The sequence below is a fragment of the Sus scrofa genome, chromosome 4 (genome assembly GCF_054392235.1).
Source record: "Sus scrofa isolate SSC_HxYL_T2T_F1_AM1 chromosome 4, Sscrofa_HxYL_maternal_Yorkshire_Landrace_v2.0, whole genome shotgun sequence".
NCBI lineage: Eukaryota > Metazoa > Chordata > Mammalia > Artiodactyla > Suidae > Sus > Sus scrofa.
Window position 1 is genome coordinate 37,254,360 of NC_139386.1, and position 24,115 is coordinate 37,278,474.

General features: G+C 38.8%; 1 protein-coding gene across 33 annotated transcripts in view; it reads right to left on the reverse strand.

Annotated features, from left to right (window-relative positions):
* Positions 1-24,115, reverse strand: part of VPS13B (vacuolar protein sorting 13 homolog B) — a 729,842-nt gene that overhangs the window by 141,352 nt on the left and 564,375 nt on the right. For all 33 annotated transcript variants that reach the window (XM_085021978.1, XM_085021986.1, XM_085021974.1 and 30 more), the window contains 3 exons: positions 9,967-10,169; positions 6,893-7,100; positions 6,092-6,276 (listed from right to left, as the gene is read on the reverse strand). In XM_085021978.1, coding sequence (XP_084878104.1) covers positions 6,092-6,276; positions 6,893-7,100; positions 9,967-10,169 — 596 coding nt within the window. The remainder of the gene's footprint in view (positions 1-6,091; positions 6,277-6,892; positions 7,101-9,966; positions 10,170-24,115) is intronic.

A 24,115-nucleotide genomic window follows, 5' to 3' on the forward strand; every position in this document is an offset into this window, starting at 1 on the left:
CTACATTCAATTTACTCTTCAGATGTCAGAAGTCCCCAAGTTACATAATTCCTCCTATATAAATGGTCAATCAAAATATATATTCAGCTATTCTATCTTCTGAGTTTGCATAGGTAATTATGCTCTCTCTTTTCAATTAGATTATAAACTTTACAAGAGTAGGGACAGATCTCACTTTGTGATACCCTATACTGATATTGAGAAGATATTCAATAATTATTTGTTGATGATAAGTTGTACGAAGTAGAAATAAAAATGTGTTTATCTTCTCACGTGCTAATTAACTTCGCATTTTCTGGAGGTGTAGATCTGAATTTAAGTGTTTATCTAATTTTGGAATGTACAGATTTATGAAGCTGTGTTTATTTTTCCCTAAATTACTTAAACATTTTATTTCCCTTTTATCTGACTTTAACGCCAGTAATCTTATGTCCACTCAATATTTCTTGCATTAGAGAAATTCCTGACTTTAGCTCTTATATCTTTCCTTTTAACCCATACAGGATGGATTTTATTTCTTTAACTTTGCTTCACATCTGTTTAAACTGCTGCAGTAATCCCAATCCAATATTTACTAGTGGTCTTGAATTATAATGCTCAACCTTTATACTTTTGAGGTCCTTGGGGAAAAAGGACATTTAGTTTGGGCTACTGTCACATACCTAATAAAGATATCTAAAAACTTAGTGCAACACATAGATGAAAATAAATATAAAATGAGAATAATACAGTATTGAGATAACAAGAATAAGCACCCATGACAGGTCTGTGTGAGAATGAAAATATCCATTACCACTTCTACTGCAAAGGATGAACTAAAATGTTACCATCTGAGAACACAGGTATTCCAAAATGTAATCCTTAGTAGGCAGTGTACATACAGGCTGAGGAGAGGGGAAAACATACTATGTGCCAGAAACAGTGCCAGAAATTTCTCATATTCAAGCCCATTTAAACAGCACAACGTTCTTTCTAGGTTGATAGTATTACTCTACCTTACAGATCCTAATTTCATTGATATCTAAATATACTACTAACACTCATCAATTTAACATGATAAAATTATAAACTGACCACAAAATAAGCTCCTCTTGCTTTCTGTGAATATTAATTTTAGGGTCTTTATTCTGAACCTACGGTTACTTTAATATTATAGACATATTTTCCATATTTTTCAGTACAATCACAACATAAACCCTATAAAATCATATGAGGAGCCTGTTTATAAATCCCAATATCAATCATGGAAAGATATATAAACAGATGTGTTTAAGTGTCCTGTACAAGGGAACGCCATAAGGTGAGTTTTTTATGAACTAAATGGTCCTGAAGAAAAAAGTCATCCAAACTCGATTCTGTTTTTAGGACTAAGACCAAGGAGATTAACTTATTTTCATATTTAAGAACTAGCCTCTGCCTAGGGGGCAGTGGACTTGGCAGAACAGTCAGTGATCTCACCAAGAGCCTGTGTAACGTAATGACACGAGACTGTGTGTTTATAGTAGGTAATACCACTGAAGCATAACACAATGCATGCTGACATAATTCAGTTTGTAAAACCAAATGCATTCAATAGCCATATAAAATAATGACAAACATGTCATACTTCTGAATTAAACAGAATAGGAACACAGACATCCAGGCACTCATTCATCCAGTCAATATTCTGAGCATCTCCACTGTAAGGAACATAATGACGAATTAGCTGTGATCATTTCCTTCGGGAACCTACAAACTAGGAGGCAGATGAGATATGGATAATTAAAATGTGGGGAACAGATGAGAAACAGCATCAAGGTGGTGCTATGAAGTGTCACAGGACTTCAGAGAAAGGCAGGATCATGTTTGGAGATGGTGGCCACGAAAGGCTTCAGGGATCAGATGGCACTTGGGCTGTTTGGAGGTGTGGACAGCATTTCAGCAGGGAAGGGAAAGATGCAAACAAAGTGGGAGTGGATGCCACAGGCTGGTTTGGGGATGCCCCACAGGCCAGTCTGACTACAGCACAGATCACGTGTAAGGGAAGGAAAGGCAACGCTGTCTCAGGAGGTTCTGCAGGGGCCCCAAGGTCAGTCTAGCAGGGTGATGGGACCACTGAGGGTTTTTCTCAGGAAATAATACAGTCCACCTGTTCCTTTAAGAACTGAGCAGTAGGAAAAAATAAAAATCATTGAAAAAAAAAAAAAAAGCACTGAGCAGCAGAGGTTGGACGGAGAAGAGACTGAAGGCTGGAATTTCACTTAGGGTGCTCTTTCAGGTGCTCAGGCATTTATTTGCCTGTGAGGCAGTGAAGAAAAAGAAATGAATATTTATTAAGAGCTCACACTGTAGAAGGCATTTATTTATTTTAGCTATAATATTTCATTTAATTCTTACAATAACCTGAAAGGTAAATAGCATTAACTCCAGAGTTCAGTTGAGGAAATTAGGCTCGAAGAGATCAGTAGTTTCCCCATAAGGTCACTGAGTTGGTCAAATACAAAGGGGAGGGGAACAGGAGGCAGCAGCTGAGACTTCAGTGTCTACTTTACTCTATACCATGTTGATAAAGGGCCTTCTTTTCTTAAGTTTCCTGGTATTCTGGTTGGCATTTCAATATTTTAGCTGTACCTCTGGTACAGACCTAGCGATAATGACACAGAGCAGGAGAACGATTCTGACGACAGAGAACTTTAATGCTGAATGTGCACATGCTGAAATTAGGGAAACTCTTCTACCCCAAACAACCACAGAAACCTGCCTGCCGGATGGAGAGCTTCTTAGGAGTGGATGGTGTCTTATCCGTCTCTGAATTCCCAGGAGTGTGCCCAGGGTTGGGCACTGCAAGTGCTCAAGGAGACGGCTGTCATGTTGAATCAGAAACGTGGTTTATGCAACATTTTTTCTGTTCTCAACAGAAGTTCCAAGGAAACAAACTGGTTTGTATGGGTCTAAGATTGCAACTCAGGGATTTATTTCCACAGAGGAGGCTCACCCCAAACTCTGGGACAAATTATGCTAATGGTCCGGGGAATAGAAGGTTAGACCAGGAACTCAGTAGTGTGGCAACTTTCTGCCCATCCTTTTCTGTTCTTCCCTCTCAGCTGTAAATTCCAGTGTTCCTTCTTACCATGGGGATCAAGCTTCCCACCTTCAGCTTATAGTAGGTACAACCCTGTCTTGCTTTTTGAGCCAGCATCCCTGTCTTTGAACTCTGATGTGTATCAGTTCCTATCTTTCCAACAAGATATGAAATAGAGTAGGACCTCTCTGATACCAACTCGTTGCTTGTTGAAATTTGCCAGGCTTCCTTGAGACAGTGCTTGCTTATGTGCCAAGGGTCCTTTACAGGCCCTCGGATTGTCCCGGATCTCCTGGACTACTCCAGCTGGTCTACAGAGTCATCAGACCCAAGCTCTCTCTGGTTTAGCCTGTGCTTCTGCTTGATGAAAAGACTACTGACCATAAGCACTGTAATAGTATTGGTAGTACTCATACTTACATAGCATATATTATGTGCCAGGCATTTTGAGACTCATGTTCCTATGAGTCTAATTAATTCCTATTAATTCCTATAATCATTACATTATCAATAGCCTCATTGTATTGATTAAAAAACAAGCAAAACAGAAAGCCTGAGGCTGAGATTAAGATACTTGTCTAAAGTGACACAGTTTGCAAATGGCAGAGCCAGAATTCGAAACCATACATTCTGGCTATAGTTCATTCTCTTAACCACTATTCTCTGTGGCCTCTTCAATGGCAGTGAGAAGAAGATGATTAGGTCTTAGTGAATGTACTCACTACATTAAATGCTCTGTTTAATACAACTGGCATAATACTACCACCAACAGTTATCAGGCTTAGAGTGATTAACACTTAGCTATAAATTTGAACCCCAAAATTAGCCATAGAGAAGCCCTTATGTTATGCTGAAACTGTGATATATGAGTGTTTTCATTTTGACTGAAAATTCTACAGACATTCTGCATTTAGGCAAGTCTAACAAGACAGTAGGATTCAATGGCAATGCTATTTTATTAAGCACAAAGAATCCAAGAATATTGGTAAAGAAGATAATCATGAATATGTCCTTGACAGAAAGGAAAGCAAATTTGGGGATTTGAGAATCAAAGTAGAGTTGCTAAGAGGGTAGATCTTAAAAGTGCTCATCACAAGGAAAAAAAAATCAACTAGAGACTGTTTGCATCTTGGCAAACTGGATAGCTCTACACATTTTAGTTCACTTGACACGATGACACATTTCATTATTAATTCAGAAGGTGAATATCTGACTATATTATAATCAAGAATTTAAACAAGAATTAAATAAACATATAGTAACACCTATGTTAATATGTACCATGGACTCCTCTGATTTGTATTATTATTATTTTTAAATATAGAGCAGTCATTAAAAAATTGGTTAAACTTTCTATGTAGCTGGGGCTGGAGATAAGTGATCAAGACATATCAGAGGCCTATTTTCTAATGGTGGAGAGAGAAAGCCCATAAGCAAGTAAATAAATAAATGCATAAGATCATTCAGGATAGAAATAAGAACTAGGTAGAGAGTAATACAAGGCAATGTAATACAGAATAAAATAGAGATGGCGATCTAGCTAAGATATGATATTTTGAGCTGGCACCTGTTTGACAGAGGAGAGCAAACCAAGAGAGATGCTCAAGGAGAAAAGGAGGCCAGTATGGCTGGAGAATCTAGAGAAATGGGGAGACTAGAGGAGACCAAGTCAGAGAGGTGGGCAGGGTACAGATCACAGGTCCTCATAGGCCATAGCAAGATACCAAATTCTGTCCTCAATAGTAGAGGAAGCCATCATCAGATTTTGAGTTAAGGGAGTGATGTAATGTAATCTACATTTTAGAAAGGTCACTTTAGCTGCTGTTTGGAAAACACATTACAGGGAGTGAAGAGTGGAATCCTAGAGACCAACTAGGAAGCTACTGCAGCAGGGAACAGAAGATGGTAGTTTGGACTCAAGCTTACCAGGAGACACAGAAAGAACTAGATAGAAGAGGGACATATTGGGGGTTAGGGCTGATAGGAGTTGTCGATGAATTAGATGTGGGCAGTTAGAGACAGCAATCAGGACTGACTTTGTGTGGATGGTTGTGTGACCTAGTAACAGGTGGAAGAATAAGAGGAAAGCAAATTTTAAGAGAAATTCAGATCCACTAGCACATGAATAAGTAGAATAATGATACAGTGACATCCACACTCAGGGAAGTAACAAGCAACAAACTTTCCACAGCATCATATGGAACATGATCACTGGATAGATGTTTCTCCTATCAGCCTACAAGGCCCAACACCATTTTCAGCTCAGGAAATGAAATGAAAATAAGCCCTTCTTTCTGGGCTTATGGGGACACATCTTTATAGAGCAGTTCTAGAAATGCTAAAGAGTGTGAGTGCATGGCTGGTACTCGGAAAATGTGTGGTGAACGGAATGACACCTGTTTGCCCCATGACAGCTGGAGACCACGGAAGCTACCAACACCAAGACTAATTCTGTTCTAAGAGTAGAATTAAGAACTCTCCAGGAGTTCCCGTCGTGGCGCAGTGGTTAACGAATCCGACTAGGAACCATGAGGTCGCGGGTTAGGTCCCTGCCCTTGCTCAGTGGGTTAACGATCCGGCGTTGCCGTGAGCTGTGGTGTAGGTCGCAGACGCGGCTCGGATCCCGCGTTGCTGTGGCTCTGGCGTAGGCCGGTGGCTACAGCTCCGATTCAACCCCTAGCCTGGGAACCTCCATATGCCGCGGGAGCGGCCCAAGAAATAGCAACAACAACAACAACAGACAAAAAGACAAAAGACAAAAAAAAAAAAAAAAAAAAAAAAAGAACTCTCCAAATTGCGGTGTACCATGAATCTAGACAACATTACTCCCTTATTTTAAAATGTCTGGTGTGTGTGTGTGTACACGTTAAGTGTTTGTATGTACATGTTAAGTGTTTGTATATACACACGTGAGCATTTCTTTCTGATACTACTGACAGAAAAACTAGGTTTGCTCCCAACAGTTTTCTTATTATCTAATCAGTACTTTCCCACAAGGTTTTTATTTCAAAATAAATAGTCGTGACATACCTGTAGCATATCACCAAGGTCTGCTGTGCTAATATCCGGATCCTCTGTGGTGTTGAATGGCACAGGAGTGATGCGTACAAGGGTGAGCACTCTCGGTTCTGGGTACCTCCACAACATCATTCCTGGGCTATCTTCGGTTTCATTGTAAAACAAGACTTCATAGACACCAGGCATTTTCAAAGGTTCTGTTAAATGAAAGTATAATTAATGAATTAACAATGTGCTTTTGAAAGGGAAGATGTTGGTTTATTATAGCAAGAAAAAATTGTGAGGATAAAAGAAAAGAATATAAAGAAGTTGGTCATTTTTATATGGTTTGAGACAGGAACAAATCAAGAATTTTCCCTTAACAGAGACTGAATAGCAAATACTACTTTTTTTTTGTGACGGGGGCTGGGGGGCACACCCGTGGCATATGGATGTTCCCAGGCTAGGGGTTGAATTGGAGCTGCAGCTGCCAGCCTAGGCCACAGCCACAGCAATGCCAGAGCCAAGCTGCATCTGCGACCTACACCACAGTTCCAGGCAATGCCGGATCTTTTAACCCACTGAGCCGAGGCTGGGGATCAAACCCGCTTCCTTATGGATACTAGTTGGGTTCTTAACCCGCTGAGCTACAACAGGAACTCCAACAAGTACTACTTTTGTATTGTAGGAATTCACTTACTTTCCAAGTGATCGTGTGTGTTATCATTTAGCAAATGTGCAGGTAAAACACACACACACACAAACACACACACACACACACACACACACACACACACACACACACACTCTCATACTGAAGCTTTTGCTACTTACCGGCATCCCGTATATATTGAAATAGACCTGTCCGTAGGTCATCTGAACTTTGTTCACCTTTAAACATCTGATTCTTTTCTTTAGGAGATGGCATTTGTGGTACTGCTTCAGAAGCTTGCACGTCAAAAGCTCCCTCCTCATTAAGGTATCCATTGAGTAATTCATGTAGAAGAACCAAGCAATTCAAATGTTCTTGACCCCAGAAAACCTTTAAAATCATATGAAAAATTTTAGTAGCTTTAAATACAAAAATTTCATGATAATTAGGTACAATCATATTTGAATTAGTACAAGACTGTAATTATTTAATTTAATTACTGATAATAACTGAACTATAATTTTTAAGAAGCAACTGACCTATGAAATGAAACTCTATTACTTGGGTACATAAAAACAACAAAACCAAGTATATCATGTATTGTGTGAATAACGATCATTTTAAATGCCAGATTATGATGAAATTACATTGATGTGAGGTAATGTTTATGAATTAATTTAGCTAAGAGGGAAAAGAACACTTACTACAGTCTGAGAGAAGGTAATGAAGACTCTTCTGGGCCAAAATGTTAAGAAAATAATAACAATTTTCTAGAATAGCTTCCTACATTTTTGTCATGAGATTAAATGAAGGGGTCTCTCTCTTCGCATTTTCTTTTTTCTTTTTTTTTTTTTTTTTTTGCTTTTTAGGGCCGCACTTGTGGCATATGGACGTTCCCAGGCCAGGGGTTGAATCGGAGCTATAGCCACGGGCCTACACCACAGTCACCGCAACGCAGGATCTGGGCCGCATCTGCAACCTATACCACAGCTCATGGCAACGCCGGACCTCAACCTGCAGAGCAAGGCCAGGGATTGAACCTGTGTCCTCATGGATGCTAGTCAGATTCATTAACCGCTGAGCCATGAGGGGAACTCCTCTTTGCATTTTCATTCTTCAGGGAAACAGAAAGGGAAGATGCTCAATGAACCTGGCCTTAGATGGCTACCAACTTTAGTGAGAATGTGCCAACACACAGTATTCCGCGGCCCCTGAGAACCAACCATTCAGGAGCTGCAGTAGAGTTTCAGAACAAAAGCCTTGGTGTTTGATCCAACCGAGAGGATCAAGTTCCCCTTTTCTGAATATGAAGAATATTAGTCTATAAGAGAAGTATGACCAGTGGGTAATGATGATTAATGTCAGAGAACTTAAAATGTTAATAACATTCAATTTATCTGTCTATATTAGATAAAGGCAATACACCCATTATTTCTAAGAGAACCGAGGGAACACAGAAAAGAAGAAAAGAACATACAGAGGGAGAGAGAATAAGCCTATACTTTGTGGATAAGTTTTAAACCCTAAGCTGAAGTCCCGCTCTTTGGAATTAAGGCATCTCAGAGATGAAGGTAAGAGATATGATACTAAGTTATTTTTTCTCATCAATTTTATTTTTATTGGATCCTGAAAAACAGAGATAGGTGAAAAGTCGAGCTGGGGAATCAAACACCCTGTTCCAGTTTTTAAAATGTCAAGAGACTTTACAATGTAGAGATGAATTGCTTTGTTTCTACTCTTATGGTTGTTTTTAATGTGGGGTTACTTTGCCGCCTTTGAAAAATGGTAATAAAATTAATATTCTTGATAAAACAACACAAAATCACACGCTTAGTAAATATATGGAGATTTATAATAGATGCTGAAAAATCTCCAAAGAAATACGAAGCAGTAAGTTATTAGGCTCCATCTATGTTGAGTTCTGTGTCGGTAAGGAAACAGGTGAAAAAGTTGAGGCAAGACAACTTTAATTTAATTAATTAATTTTTTTTAATGGCTGCACCCACAGCATATGGAAGCTCCTGGGCCAGTGACTGAATCTGAGCCACAGCCATGACCTATGCCAGAGCTATGACAATACCAGATCCTTTAACCCACTGCCCTGGGCCAGGGATCAAACCTGCACCTCCACAGCAACCCAAGCCACTGCAGTTGGATTCTTAACTCACTGCACCACAGTGGAAACTCCTGAGGCAAGACAACTTTTAGGTGAAAACAAGAAATTCATATTTAATATGCCTCCACTATTAACAAATTATCCATTTCCATTTTCTGTAACTCTGAATTTCTCAAGCTTTTTAGATTTGTGTCAAATGCGGGGGACATCGAATCGTATAAAGAACACATTCAAATTCTCTCCAAACAGAAAATTATTAAGAAATAAGTTCCATACCCTCACATACTCCACACTTGGCTGCAAATGAAATATATAAAAGGTTGCAATGTAAGATTATATGTCACGTTAGTCATCAGACACCAAAATAGCTAAACAACTGTCATTAAGAAATGGTCTTTATATACTGTGGAGGAGACTGCTTGAAATAGGCTGACTACTTTGTAGCCTAGACATCAGAAAAAAGTTTAATGACTCAGCAAGTCCACTCCCAGTCATATATCCAAGAAAAAGGAAAGCGTGTCTGTACAAAACTTGTACACAAATGTTCACAGCAGCATTATTCCAAATAGCCCAAAGTGGAAAGAACGTAAAGGTCTATCAACTGCCGAATGGATAAATAAAATGAGGTATAGCCATACAACAGAATATTACTTGGCCATAAAAAGGTACCTGCAAAAACATGAAAGAACCTCAAAAACATTATGCTAAGTGAAAGAAGCCATTCACCAAAGACCACATTTTATAAGATTCTATTTACATGAAATGTCCAGAAGAGTCAAATATGTAGAAACAGAAAATAGTAGTTTCCTGGTCCCAGAGAGGGGACTGGAGGGTAATGGGGAGTGAATGTTAATAGTTTTGGAGGTAGGTGTGTAAAAATGTTCTAAAATGGATTGTTGTGAGGGCCACATAACTTTGTGACTATATCAAAAAATCCTTCTGAATCATATAATTAGGTGAATTGTATGGTTTGTGAATTATATCTCAAGAAAACTGTTTGAAAAAAGTTTAGTAAGACAGCAACCTGACAATACCCTTTCTCACCACATCAAGATTTAAAATTTAATGAAACAGTTCAAACACGAACCAAGGCCAGTTAATTAAAAACTTATGAAAACAATGGGGCCAGTCCCCACAGACCTGGAGCAGACCTCCTCTTAAATCAATGGATATTTTTGGTATGGACTGTTCTGGGCCTGGGTTGCCACTATGTTTACACCATTTAGCTTCCAGGTTGGCAGTAGCACAGCATGGTCCTATCAGAACCCGACTTCTTTCTTTGAGACTTGTTTTAAGGAGAAAATCATTTACGCTGAGTACAAATGATGATCCAAGAATGACACCTGGGGAAAAAAAAAAAAGAGAGAGAGAGAGGTCTATATTATAATTCTTCCTCATTTAAAAAAAAAAAAGTACATTTGGGCAAGAACTCTCTGCATTTTTTAAGAGCATCAATTCATTCTTTTTTTTTTTTTTTTTTTTTTTTTTTTTAAACAAGTGGCCGCACCAGCGGCACATGGAAGTTCCTGAGCCAGGGGTCGAGTCACAGCCACTGTAGAAGCAACATCGAGTAGTTATGCTGCGAGCCACATGTGAAGTCCGAGCATCAATTCATTCTTGGTCAGAGTCTCCTTTTCAGTGGGCTTTTCCCTACACTTCCATGCCATTTACATAGAATTCTAGTTATGAAGCAGGTATACCTCATTCACATTCCTAACAAAGCAATATTTGCCAAAACATTATGACTTTTTCCATGTGTGAGCATTTTAAGTTTTACGAGTAGAGACATTTTCATTAAATTGTGCGAGTTTTCCAAACAACTACATTACGAACGAGAACAGCTGCTTCATTTGTCTATTGTTAATATGATGGGAAAGGGCAATTTTCTGTGATTTCTTACAGTAACAGAGTACAGTATATTACTTTGCTAGACACTCCAGTTTTTGACCGGCCCATGTTAAAATTCAAAACCATCAAAATATATAACATGTGTTTTCTAAAAATTTTAGTTTAATCCAAACTTCACACATCATAACCACTTGAAGTTTACAAAGTCTTAAAAACAGATAGTGGCAGGTTAGATTTATGAGAAAAGCTATACACTATAGTTCAAAGTAAATACACCCAGAAAAGGAATACACTTTAAAATGGAGCTTTTCTTTTGAACTTAAACTAGAAGTGTAGATCAAAACCTTTTCATAAAACCAATGGCATACTTTAAGATATTTGGATGCAAGGCTAGAGTGGTGGGTTAACTCTCCCCTAAGGAGCTCATATTCTGAATTGTCATTGTGAATATTGAATTTCACCAGACCATGTTTGTAATGCCCATGGCTTATTTTTCTAATGATATTTGATCCTTAAAAGAGATGAAAGATTAAAAAACACCTTAGGTCCACAATATACTTGTTTCATAGTACAGGACCCACACTGACTTTTCAATTCTGTGGAGACTTGAAAACGTCATATATGTTGTATGTTTCTACAGCAGAAATTAGATATATAACTTCTAATCTTCCGTGGAAGACAAGCACACTTGTCAAAAGTGTTAGGGTTAAGATTCTTGTTAAAAACTATGATGGCAGCAAGCAATTTCTTAAATTTTGTCTTTTTGTCTGTTTTCCCCCCCTTTGGGCCACACCCGTGGAATGTAGATGTTCCCAGGCTAGGGACTGAATTGGAGCTGCAGCCGCTGGGCTACATCACAGCCACAGCAACACCAGATCTGAGCTGCATCCTCGAACTATGCCTCACCTTGAGGAGATGCCGGATCCTTTGACCCACTGAGCAAGGCCAGGGATTGAACCCGCATTCTCGATGATACTAATTGGGTTCTTAACTCGCTGACCCACAATGAGAACACCCAATTTCTTAAATTTTTTTCATCAAGACTTCTATTTCATTTACATCATTTTCTTGAGTCAAAGCTACACTTCACTTAGACTAAAGAAAAATATAAAATGGTAAATTTAAAAATATAAGTAGGCCCAAAAATACTCAAGAATAAAAAAAAAAATCATCTTTGTTAATGGCGTTTCGAACTTAAGTCTAACTTGACTTAACTGCGTCACACTTCCAAAAATACTTCTCAGCAGTAAATACTTGCTAAATGAAATACACCAATTCATTATTCAGAATTCTGTCATAATGGGATTCTAAAAGCACTTGTGGAATTCAGTGCGATCTTCTAGCAAGTGAACATTAAGGGAGTGTCAGAATTATAATACACTTGATTCTCAAATGCTTGCATCTTCATGCTATCCTGCAATAAAATACCTGATTATCTGGTGGTAATCTTAATGTCCTATGGGCCCCTCATACAGGAAGTGTTTAAGGTCTCCTAGGTTCCTTACCTTATTTAATGTTTATCATTTTTATCAGACACCCAGCTTAGACAATTTTGGAGTCCACTTCACGGGCTCTCTCTTAGATAGGTTTCTAAGACTTATCAGTTTCTACATCTTTCTATCCAACTCTAAAAACCTTTTACCTTAAAATAATGTTAAACATATCTAAAAGTTGCAAAAATATGTAAAGTTCCCATATATCTTTTGCCCGGCTATATAACTATAGTACAAAATACTGGAATCAGGAAATTCACATTGATATAACATTAAGTAATCTCTAGGTCTTATTTAAATTTTCCCATTTTCCTCATAATGTCCTTTTTCTGGTCCAGGATCCAGTCTAAGATCCCCACTAAATAGAGTTGTCAAGTGTTCTTAGACTCCTTTAATCAACGACAGATCCTCCAGCTTTCTTTGTCTTTTATGACCCTGATACTATTAAAGAGTCCAGACCAGTCATTTTGCAGAATAGCTCTCAATTTGGGTTTATCTTATGATGTCTTATTTAGAATGAAGTGATGCATTTTTGGCAAGAATACTTCTCAGTGCATCATATTGGAGCAAGCGATACTGATGTTTCTACCATCTTCGGGTAATATTAATATTCATCACATGGCTCAAGTGGTGTCTGCCACTGTAAAGTTGTTATTTTTCCACTTGTAAATAATAAATATCTTGTGGAAAGATAGTTGGAGGTTATGCAAGTATCTTCTTTTACATCAAACTTTTACCCACTAATGTTAACACCCCACCAATGGATCTTGTCTCCAATGACATAACTGTGGCATGTGATAATTGTGACTTCCCATTTCTCTTATTCGTCTACACTGACAATTAGTATTCTATAGTAAAAAGAGCTGTCCCTTCTATCCTATTTACCAGTTCAATTATTTATACCAGTATGGACTCATGGATATTTATTTTATGGGTTTTGATCTAATACCATCATTATTTACTTTGTTGCTTAAATTGAAACAGCTTTGGCCATTGGGAACCCATTGGTTCCTGTGTCATTTTGATATACTCCGGACATTTTTCAAGAACTTCTTTACTTTCTTGCCAAAAGATGTTTCAGGCTTGTCTTGTATTTTTCCCATCTCATCTCTGCTATCAGTCATCTCTCTGAAAAGCTTTGGATTCTTTTGCTAACGAATGGGGTGGTAAGTGTGCTCATTGCTGCTAGAATGTCACTGCTTCTAGCACCTCTAAACAGAGAGGGCTAAGAAATATGTACACTGCCTGCGTGTATACACACACATCAATTTTTCTGTATCTATCAGTAAAGACACTAAAAACCATGAATTCAAACTGATACCTCTGGTTCTAATCCACCACTACACGTAGTTTCTAGTCTTCTCCCTTTCTTTATCTGTAATCTCCTCCTAAGGCAGTGAGAAACCCACAAAGTACTCCTGATATGTTGATTCCTAATCATTCCTAAAACATCCCTTTGAGGAAAGTGGTCAAAAATTACAGCAGAAGAACTAAGACAGACATAAAGGACAACTTTATGCAAGCAAAGCTAATTGTCTATCAAATAAAAGACTATCAAAAGAAAGGGCTGATATTTATTCCTAGAAGTCTCATTAAGAATGGGTTTTGCAACATTCTGTCTGTAGCACATGGATGAATGAGATTACCTTTCTCGCCCTACAGTGCCTTTCATTTATACAAAGATATTTGTAAGCATAGGATAAACCTTCTTTGTAGAAGTAAGATAATATATACAGAATTTGAACCTTACTAGCTATATCTACTATGGAGCAATGACTTCGAAATATTGATAACTGTACTGTCTAAATTCATTTTTAAGGTTTTGCCTTAAAAAAGAGCAAAACAAAACTAGTCCTTAGATAACAAAATTCATTATGCCTTACTGTGTACTCCTCAGAAAGTAGTTATCTCTTCTCAAAGAAGAATGTAATAGGGGTGACGGAAGGCTCTTCCTAAATTCCCAAAGCTACACAATTAAAAGTATTTATTGGCTGGGGTAAGGAGGATGTAAGAAAAAATTCTAGACTTGCATTATTACATAAACAAATACTAAAATGCTGTCAACTTTTGTGTGACGATGTACACTGATAAACACATGAACTTCTCCCTACTGTCATACAAATTCTATTCTTTCTTGCTTGGGTAGAGAGAACGAGACACCTAGAATTCTTGGGAAAGTAAAGATAAAGGTAGGGACGGGGACCTGAGGAAAACGGCCTAGAAATAGGAAGCTACTGGTCATACAACACTTGGGAGCCTGAAGCAACAAAGAGGAGGACAAGAGGAAACACAGGGTGTCTTGAAGTCAAGAATCTTTCCTCTTGCTTTCTGGTTTTGAAGAAAATGAAGGTGCTGGAGCTGCCAGTAGCCACCATGTAGAGCCTGAAGCTGAAACTGTACATTACAGAAGGAAGATCTGATGAGTTCTGCCATGCCTACAGAAGGCACCAGTGCCAAGCGTCTCACCTATATGAGACTGCTTCAATCAATTTAGGTTGGATGGTCTGCCATTTATGACCCCAAAGCATTCCAACTGATACACATTCTCCAGCTAACAGGATTTCTGAATCTAAATTCTATTTTTCCTTGTGCCTTTAATTTCTTGCTTCAGTGAATTTCTTTACTATCATGCCTTTAAGGATAACTTCTTTTCTTTTCTTTTTTTTTGTCTTTTCAGAGCTGCACTCACAGCATATGGAGGTTCCCAGGTTAGGGGTCCAATCAGAGCTATAGCCGCCGGCCTACGCCACAGCCACAGCAACACCAGATCCGAGCTGTGTCTGCAACCCACACCACAGCTCGCAGCAATACCGTATCCTCAACCCACTGAGCAAGGCCAGGGATTGAACCCACAACATCATGGTTCCTAGTCAGATTCGTTTCCGCTGTGCCACAACGGGAACTCTAGGGTAATTTCTTATGACAGTACCTATAACTATGCCTAATTTTTTAAACAAGTGCTACTCCTAAGCTCCTAAACTGTCTGTAAGGAATTTAGATATCCTGGATGGCCTCCAGCTTGATATTTATGCATGCATATATTTATTATTCAACCAACATTTGCTGATTATCTATCATATACTGGGTATATACAAAGATTAAGTGAATAACTGGCAATTTTCCTTCACATCACAAGATTTTTTCTTGGCAATTTGCTAGCCTCAAGTTCTGAGATCTCAGTAAGTATTAGAGGAAAAAAAACAGCCAACAGCATTTATAATACTGACAGTGTGAAGAAAGTGAACAGTTGAAAAACACAAATACTTCCCTATTGTTATACACTTTTAGCTTTTTGCTTTTTGTTTACTCTGTGTGCTGTCAATTCTTTCATGCTAATTAAATACTTAATTGAATACCTACATGTAGGTCGCTGTTCCTTTTTTGGCCTTTCTTTTCCCGGAGAGCTTACCCCTCACTCTATTCTTACTTTTTCTGATCCTTTACACTTTGTTCTTGTCTATATCTCAGGTCTACCAGCATTGATCATGGCCTTGTTTAAAGAATAGGAGGCATGGAGTTCCCGTTGTGGCGCAGTGGTTAACGAATCCAACTAGGAACCATGAGGTTGCAGGTTCAATCCCTGGCCTTGCTCAGTGAGTTAAGGATCCGGCGTTGCCATGAGCTGTGGTGTAGGTCGCAGACGCAGGTCGGATCCCGCGTTGCTGTGGCTCTGGCGTAGGCCGGCAGCTATGGTTCCGATTAGACCCCTAGCCTGGGAACCTCCATATGCCGCGGGAGTGGCCCTTCAAAAGGGAAAAAGACAAAAAAAAAAAAAAAAAAAAAAAAAAAAAAAAAAAGGATGGGAGGCATGGAGAATTTAAGATGCTAAGAATTTAAGACACAGGCACAGGCACTGCCTAAAGACACTAAGAAAACACAAGACCTATAGAATAAACTTGCCCTGCCTCATGTTCTGTATCCTTTTTCTTTAGTGCCATACACCTGTAAGGATATTAGGTGTGGATTACTTCTGAGACTTAAACAACTGATTTCACTCATACCTGCGTGTGCCCATCTGCCCACTACACTTATTCCACACACTAGCCTGCTGTGCCTTTACACCTTGATGAGGGGTCCAGTTATCTGTGGCACCACAGAAGGGTCCACCCACAAGTAGCAGCTTGTAAGTTTTTAAAATTTTTTTTTATTTTTAACTTTTATTTTTTGCCTTTTCGCCTCTTCTAGGGCCGCTTGCTGTGGCATATGGAGGTTCCCAGGCTAGGGGTCTAATCAGAGCTGTTGCCGCTGGCCTACTCCAGAGCCACAGCAACGCAGCATCCGAGCTGCGTCTGCGACCTACACCACAACTCATGGCAACGCCGGATCCTTAACCCACTGAGCAAGGCCAGGGATCGAACCTGCAACCTCATGGTTCCTACTGGGATTTGTTAACCACTGTGCCATGATGGGAATTCCAAGCAGCTTGTAAGTTTAAAACAGAGCTTCTTTTTGAATATTTTCTGCTACATTAATAAAAAAATTTAAAAAAGCTACAACAAAAGAAGAGAAAAAACGTGTTAGTTCAAGTGATTTTAATCTTGGTGTAAATGACCAGTAATAATAACAATAATAATTAATAAGTAAATGAGATCATAGTAATCACCTCATAATAAAGAGTGGTGATAAATTTCACCAAGGGTCACTTATAAATGGTAAACCAAAGCTCATACTTTTATCACAAAATATGAAAATAATCCCTGGGGGGAGGGTTATTCATTCTCCCCCCCCCCCTTCTTTTTGTCTTTTTAAGGCTGCACCCCTGGCATATGGAGGTTCCCAGGCTAGGGGTCAAATCAGAGCTACAGCTACCGGCCTACACCACAACCACAGCCAATGTGGGACTGAGCCACGTCTGTGACCTACATCACAGGTCACAGCAACGCCAGATCCTTAACCCACTAAGCGAGGCCAGGGATAGAACCTGCAACCTCATGGTTCCTGGTCATATTCGTTTCTGCTGCGCCACAATGGGAACTCCCTCCTTGCCCCTTTCCTTTACTCTGTGAGAAGCTGGCCTGTGGGACATCATCCCTTCCTTTTGGTTTTTTTCATCAGGAAGCATACTAAATATCTTCTGTGAGATAAAGTAAATCTTAGTTTATAAATCACCACCCACATAAACCCAGGGCCACAGAGAATACTGTGTTCATGTAAGCTGGATAATTACACATTCAAAATCTGGTGTAAATGATTTCAGAAAGTGAGTTAAAGACATGTGTTATTCTTTTTCCTACTGGATGAATGCATTGTGGGACACAATGACTACAACATTGTAAAAACCTAACTTCTTAGCATTGAAACACTGGAAAAGGCTGAATAATTTGTTAAGTTTTATCCACACCCCCACCCCAGCCTCTGTGTATGTGTGTGTTTACATATAGCAAATATGACAAAATGTTTACATTTGTTCTGGCTGGTGAGTATATAGCATTCAAAGTGTTATCCTTATATTTTTTGTTCTTTTAATCTTTCCCCTAAATTTCCAAAAATAATGAGAAAGAAAGAAAAGTTAAAGAAATATGCTGCAAAAGTGTAAGATTTAAAAGGATCACAAACTTTAAAAGCATGGCTATTATCAAAGCTATTATGCAACCAGTGATCAGGCCATTTTTTAAAATTTAATTTTGAAATAATTTCAGGCTTTTAGCAAAGCTGATATCCTTCATGCAGCTTCCCTTAATTTAACAACTTACATAAACTATAGCATGATTCCTAACAGCCAGAAAATTAACATCAATACAATACTACTAATTAAAGTACAGATCTTACTTGAAATGTCACCAGTTTCTCTCCCTTCATGTCCTTTCTTTGTTCCAAGATCCAGCCCAGGTCCCTACCTTGCTTTTAGCAATTGAGAGAATCAAAATTTTGACTAATCTCTTTTATAGCCTTCCATTCAGTAGAATGCTTTCCTGCCTGATATCCCCATTGGCCTCCTTCAAAAACTTGTATCTACATATTTAATTTCAGCTCTAGCGAACTAATGGCAGATACTTAAACTAAATGAGGTGTATCAACATTGAGACGCAATTTCAGAAACAACTGGTGTGATAAATAGAAGTAATCTTGCTTTGCATACTGACATACTTTTCTTTGAGTGTAAAATTTTAGTTCAAGGAACAAACAGTTTTATGACCTTTGCAATACTCCTTCAGAAGACTAATAAATGCAAACCACTTGTTTTGGAGAATGTTTACAAAATGCTGCCAGCCCTACATCTAACTAGAACCTTTAGTAAGGCTCCTACTCTACATGCTGACTGTGCAAAATGCAGTATGCATCAAGCTTCTGTACACCATCAGAAAGAGTACTCAATGATAACACAGGCTAGCAAAGCATATTCAGGTATTTTATCCAGCTGGAAATAATCTAAGGCTACTAGAAAATCAGCAAGCATGTGTTAGATACATTCAGAAGTCGATTTGAGTAACAGTGAAGCATGAATTGCCTCAAACAGTGAGGAAGAAAAATATTTGGTAAGTATGATTCATAAAGAGATGACCATAAGTGACAGATGGACTAGAAAAAAAAATTTTCTAAGTCTGGTTCATAAAGAGATGACAGAAACCTCTGCATTTCTAGTTCCTTCAAATAATTATGCTGAAGCACAAAAAAGTGGCACTTGGGGAGTTCCTATTGTGGTTCAGTGGATTAAGAACCTGACTAGTATCCATGAGGATGGGGGTTCAGTGCCTGGCCTCACTCAGTGGGTTAAAGGATCTGGTGTTGCCTTGAGCTCTGGTGTAGATTGCAGATATGGCTTGGATCTGGCATTGCTGTGGCTGTGGCAATACATTGGCAGCTGCATCTCCAATTTGACCCCTAGCCCGGGAACTTCCATATGCCACAGATGTGAGCCTAAAAAGAAGAAGAAAAAAAAAGACAGTTGGGTACTTTAACCATGAAAATACCTTGTCCCCCCCACACCACATCCGCTTGCAGCGTCTGGAAGTTGTCAACCTAAGGGGTCAAATCAGAGCTGCAGCTGAGGCCTACACCACAGCCACAGAAACGCCAGATCAGAGCTGCATCTGAGACTACTCTGCAGCTTTTGGCAATGCCGGATCCTTAATGCACTAAGCGAGGCCAGGGATTGGGTTCATACCCTCATGGATAAAAGTCGGGTTCTTTACCGGCTGAGCCACAACAAGAATTCCCTTGATTCCCCCCTCTTGATCAGAATATGTAAATGGTTCAGATCCTATTTACTGACATTCTATTTCATAATAAGCCTATACATTGTATCTATTATTAAACTATAACCTAGGGTAAGACTAATACATGAAACTAAATGTAACAAACCTGTCAGAGAACTATATGAACACTGATGTTTAAGCTGAAAAAGATGCTGGTGTTCCTCAACAAAGTTACTAAAAGTTCCAGCACTCCAAAGGAGAGTCCAATTGGTGACTCACCTGCTAACATGCGTCCCTTCTCCAAAGCACTGATGATTTCTCATGGGTGGGACTTCCAATCCCCAGGGACTCTCATTGGTGAGTAAAAGCTGAGACCCCACCCCCAAGCCTAATCCAAATCTACTCTTTCGGACATAAGAAAATCCCAGTAGCAGGAATAGGATTTTTTTTTTTTCTTTCACATAAAGAAAGAACTACTACTTGGCCTTTGTCTGGGAGTGGTATCTTTTGAGAAATGTTTTAAAGTCCTCAGATCCTAGAAAAAGTAAGCTGAAAACAGCAAAGAGCAATGTAGGATATGCTTTGCCTCTTTCTTCCCCTCCAATCTGCCACCATGCTTAATAATGTTTTTACAGTTGTGTAGGTTTATTAGAAAAATAAAACTTGATTGGATCATATGACTATTTTTTTAAAAAAAGCAGACTCACAAATCTGACTATGCTTATTGGCAAGTGTATGACAACCTTCCTACTGAGGAAAGAACAACAGTCAATACATACTTAAAAAGTTTCTTAGATGAATATAGTAGCTGGTTAATTTAATGAGAAAATGGCTGTGAATCAATTTTTCTTAAAGTAAGTCACATGGGTGGAATAACGCAGAAACGTAGACAATGCTGAAAAGCAAAAAGACTTGTTAAGTGAATTACTGCACTGGCCTCGAAACTGGCCTTGATTTACATATCCAGGTTTTTAAAGATTGGTTTCATAGACCAGAAGCCAGGAGCTGTGTGCTGTCGTTTCTGCTGCACCCCAGAATATCTCACGGCAAATCACTGAATCCTGGTACCCTTAATTGAGTGAGGGAGTTGAGACCAGCTCAGTGGACCCCTGTCTAGGGTTCTCGGACACTTAGGGAGCTCCACATAGTAGCGGTGGTCCATGAGGTACTTTCAGTATTTCAAAAAGCCTGAAAGAAACCATGAATTTGTTGGAGAAGGGATGAGGAAGTGTACTCAAGTTTTTTATTTTTGGTTATAGTCATATCAAGTTGGTATGGTCATGTTAGCTGCCTTATCCAACATATAGTGTGTCTGGATGATGGAGAGAAAAGGGTAAAAAAAAAAATGTTCTTGATAAAGAAGAGGCTGATCTTTGCGATAATTTTCAGTGCTGAAATTTAATGCTCTATGACCTCAGCATCCATATGGTGTGACTGAGCTGGGACAGAGAGGGAGAGCAAGACACAAAACGACTAATAATTATTGAGGAATTTAATCAATTTGTGCCAAGGAATGTGTAGAGTACTCTGTGTACATTATCCTCTCAATGGCCCTGTGAATTGAGTATTTTTGCCTTTATTTTGGAAATGAGCTGTGTTGGTACTTTTACCACAATCAACTGACAGCAAGTGGCAGGGCTGGGATTAAGACTCTGTCTGCCTCCTTCCAGCACCATGTTGCTTTATGAAAACCACTGTTATTAGTTAGCTCTTAGTAATTTCATTTTTCCAGTTGGCGACAGGGTTGTGAATAAATGCTTTTTCCTGTCCCTGGCTGTCTTGCATGGCCTCAGTATATTATGCCAACATAGCCTACAAGTCCGGGGCCCCAGCCAGAGAGCGAAGGAACATCTAAGATGTGTCTTCGGTCTGACAGGGTTGCTTTGCCAGAAATTTTCCTAGCAAATAGGCTTCTGTCTTATGTGGATGACAGGGTAGTTTGCTGTGACTACAGGCAAAAATTAAACATTGTCACAAATTCAGTGGAGTGGGGGATATTTACGTCTAACCCTCTCTTTTTCCACAGTCCCAGTGCTAGGGACTACAAGAATTCTTGTCCATTTCACCTAATAGTAACTCATAAAGTGCCATCATTAAGACGCAGAGGAGATGCTATTAAGAAAAAAGATCTCTAATATTTAATTGCTAGGACTGGAAACTCTCTTCTCCAATAACATTTTGTACAGTGAGATATCTCCATGTTAATTGATAACATTTTTGTTATCTCAAACATCCTTTTTTTCTCCTGTTAAGGGAAGACTATGTTTTAATATATGTATATGGGAAATTTTTTTATCAGTTGTCCCTTTTTTTCCCTTTGCCTATACCTCAATCTAAAAAAATGGTTCTTTATCATATCTTTGTTAAAACTAAGAGAAGCAATAAAAAGCACTGATTTTTTTTTCTATAGTACCTCAGACACACAAAATCCAGTGCCATAGGACACAATTCTAAAACAAATAACCCAAAGCTAACAGTTTTCTACAGTCTAGATTAAGTCTGGAATTTGGTTAACTAAAAACAATAGGGAGAAAGAGTAATCTAGCTAGAGACAAGATTTGAAGGTGGATATATACTTGGAAAAGTATAATAACTGTACTGGATTTCTCATTACAAGGGAGCAGAGTCTTATGAAGACTGCACATTCCCCAAGAGAATCGTATCTACACAATTAACAATTCTTTTGTTTAAAAAAAAAAAAACCTTTCATTACTGCATCTGGACACATGTGGGCTGTGTAAAAATATGAGATGTGTAACACACGGTAAACAGAAAGTAATGATCTTAAACAGGCCAAATCCTTGAACTCGTCATTAATAAATGTCTCTCCTGCATTCAGCTACCCGGGCTGCTGGGAGCCTGTTTTCTTCCAGTACTTCAAACGCTGAAATCCAGGAACATTTATTATTTTAATCCATTACAGGCAGTGCTTGATTTAACTTTATTGGTTGTGGTGGTGGTAGTGGTTATAAGTGGGGGTACAGCAATGTTCTTTTACACATCATTTCAAAAGGGCTTAATTATATTTTATAGTTTGGGCCAGGAATTCTGCTTGTTTTTTGTCTAACAAGGTTCAAATGGAGTTCAGGTCGGTGATTAATCAGAAGAAAAAGTCAGAGATGGTTATCTCTGTGAGATGAGCTCATCTCCCTCTACGAAAGGCTGGGCAGGTACATCATGTTCACTACGCCACAGAGCACATGAGAACGCTCGGACATCCTGAGACGGCTGCTCATTAGATGATTTTTACTTTTTCTGCTGCCTGGAAACTAACACATCAGAAATTGCACCCAGCGCTTATCTTCTAAATTTCTGAAGTTACTATCCTACATGTTTAAAGCATTCTCATTAAAATCCAAAACAGCCATAGTAACCACACAGCACTAAAAAAATGTATACAAAGAGCAAAAAAATCACATAACAGAGCTTAAGAGAGAAAAAAAAAAAAGCCAGATACTATAAAAATTCTTAGAGGAAAATGTAAGTAAAACACTCTTTGACATATATCGAAGTAGCATCTTTTTGGATCCACCTCCCAGAGTAATGAAAAGAAGAACAAAAATAAACAAATGGGACCTAATTAACCTTAAAAGCTTTGGCACAGCAAAGGAAACCATTAACAAAACAAAAAGACAACCCAGGGAATGGAAGAAAATCTTTGCTAATGAAGTGACTTATAAGGGATTAATCTCCAAAATATACAAACATCTCTTAGAGCTTTGTATCAAAAAAATAAGCAACCCAACCAAAAAACAATCAGAAGATCTAAATAGACATTTCTTCAAACAAGACATACAGAAAAACACATGAAAATATGCTCAACACCACAAATTATTAGAGAAACGCAAATCAAATCTACAATGAGCTATCACCGCACACCAGTCAGAATGGGCAGCATCAAAAAGCCTACAAACAATAGATGCTGGAGAGGGTGTAGAGAAAAGGGGACCCTCCTACACTGCTGGTGGGAATGTAGGCTGGTGCACCTACTATGGAGAGCAGTGTGGAGGTACCCTAAAAAACTAAATGTAGGGAGTTTCCGTCGTGGAAACGAATCCAACTAGGAACCAGGAGGCTGCGGGTTCTATCCCTGCCCTTGTTCAGTGGGTTAACGATCCGGCGTTGCTGTGAGCTGTGGTGTAGGTTGCAGACTTGGCTCGGATCCCGCGTTGCTCTGGCTCTGGCTTGGCCGGCAGCTACAGCTCCGATTAGACCCCTAACCTGGGAACCTCCATATGCCACGGGAGCGGCCCAAGAAATGGCAAAAAAAAAAAAGACCAAAAAAACTAAATGTAGAACTACCCTATGATCTAGCAATCCCACTCCTGGGCGTGTATCCAGACAGAGTACAATTAAAAATGATATATGCACTCCAATGTTCATTGCAGCACTATTTACAACAACCAAGACATGGAAGCAACCTAAATGTCCATCAATAGAGGATTGGATAAAGAAGATGTGGTGCATATATACAATGGAATATAACTCAGCCATAAAAAGAACAAAATAATGCCATTTGCAGAAACATGGATGGACCTAGAGATTATCATACCAAGTGAAGTAAGTCAGAGAAAGACAAGTACCATATAAGATCACTAATGTGTGGAATCTAATAAAAATGATACAAAAGAACTTATTCAAAAAACAGAATATGCTTTTTCAAAGGGAAACATTGGGGGAAGGGATGGATTGAGAGGTTGGGATTGGCATATATGCACTACTATATCTGCATATACTATAAACTACATATACATAAAATCGATCAGTAATAAGGACCTACTATATAGCTTGGGGAAATCTATTCAATACTGT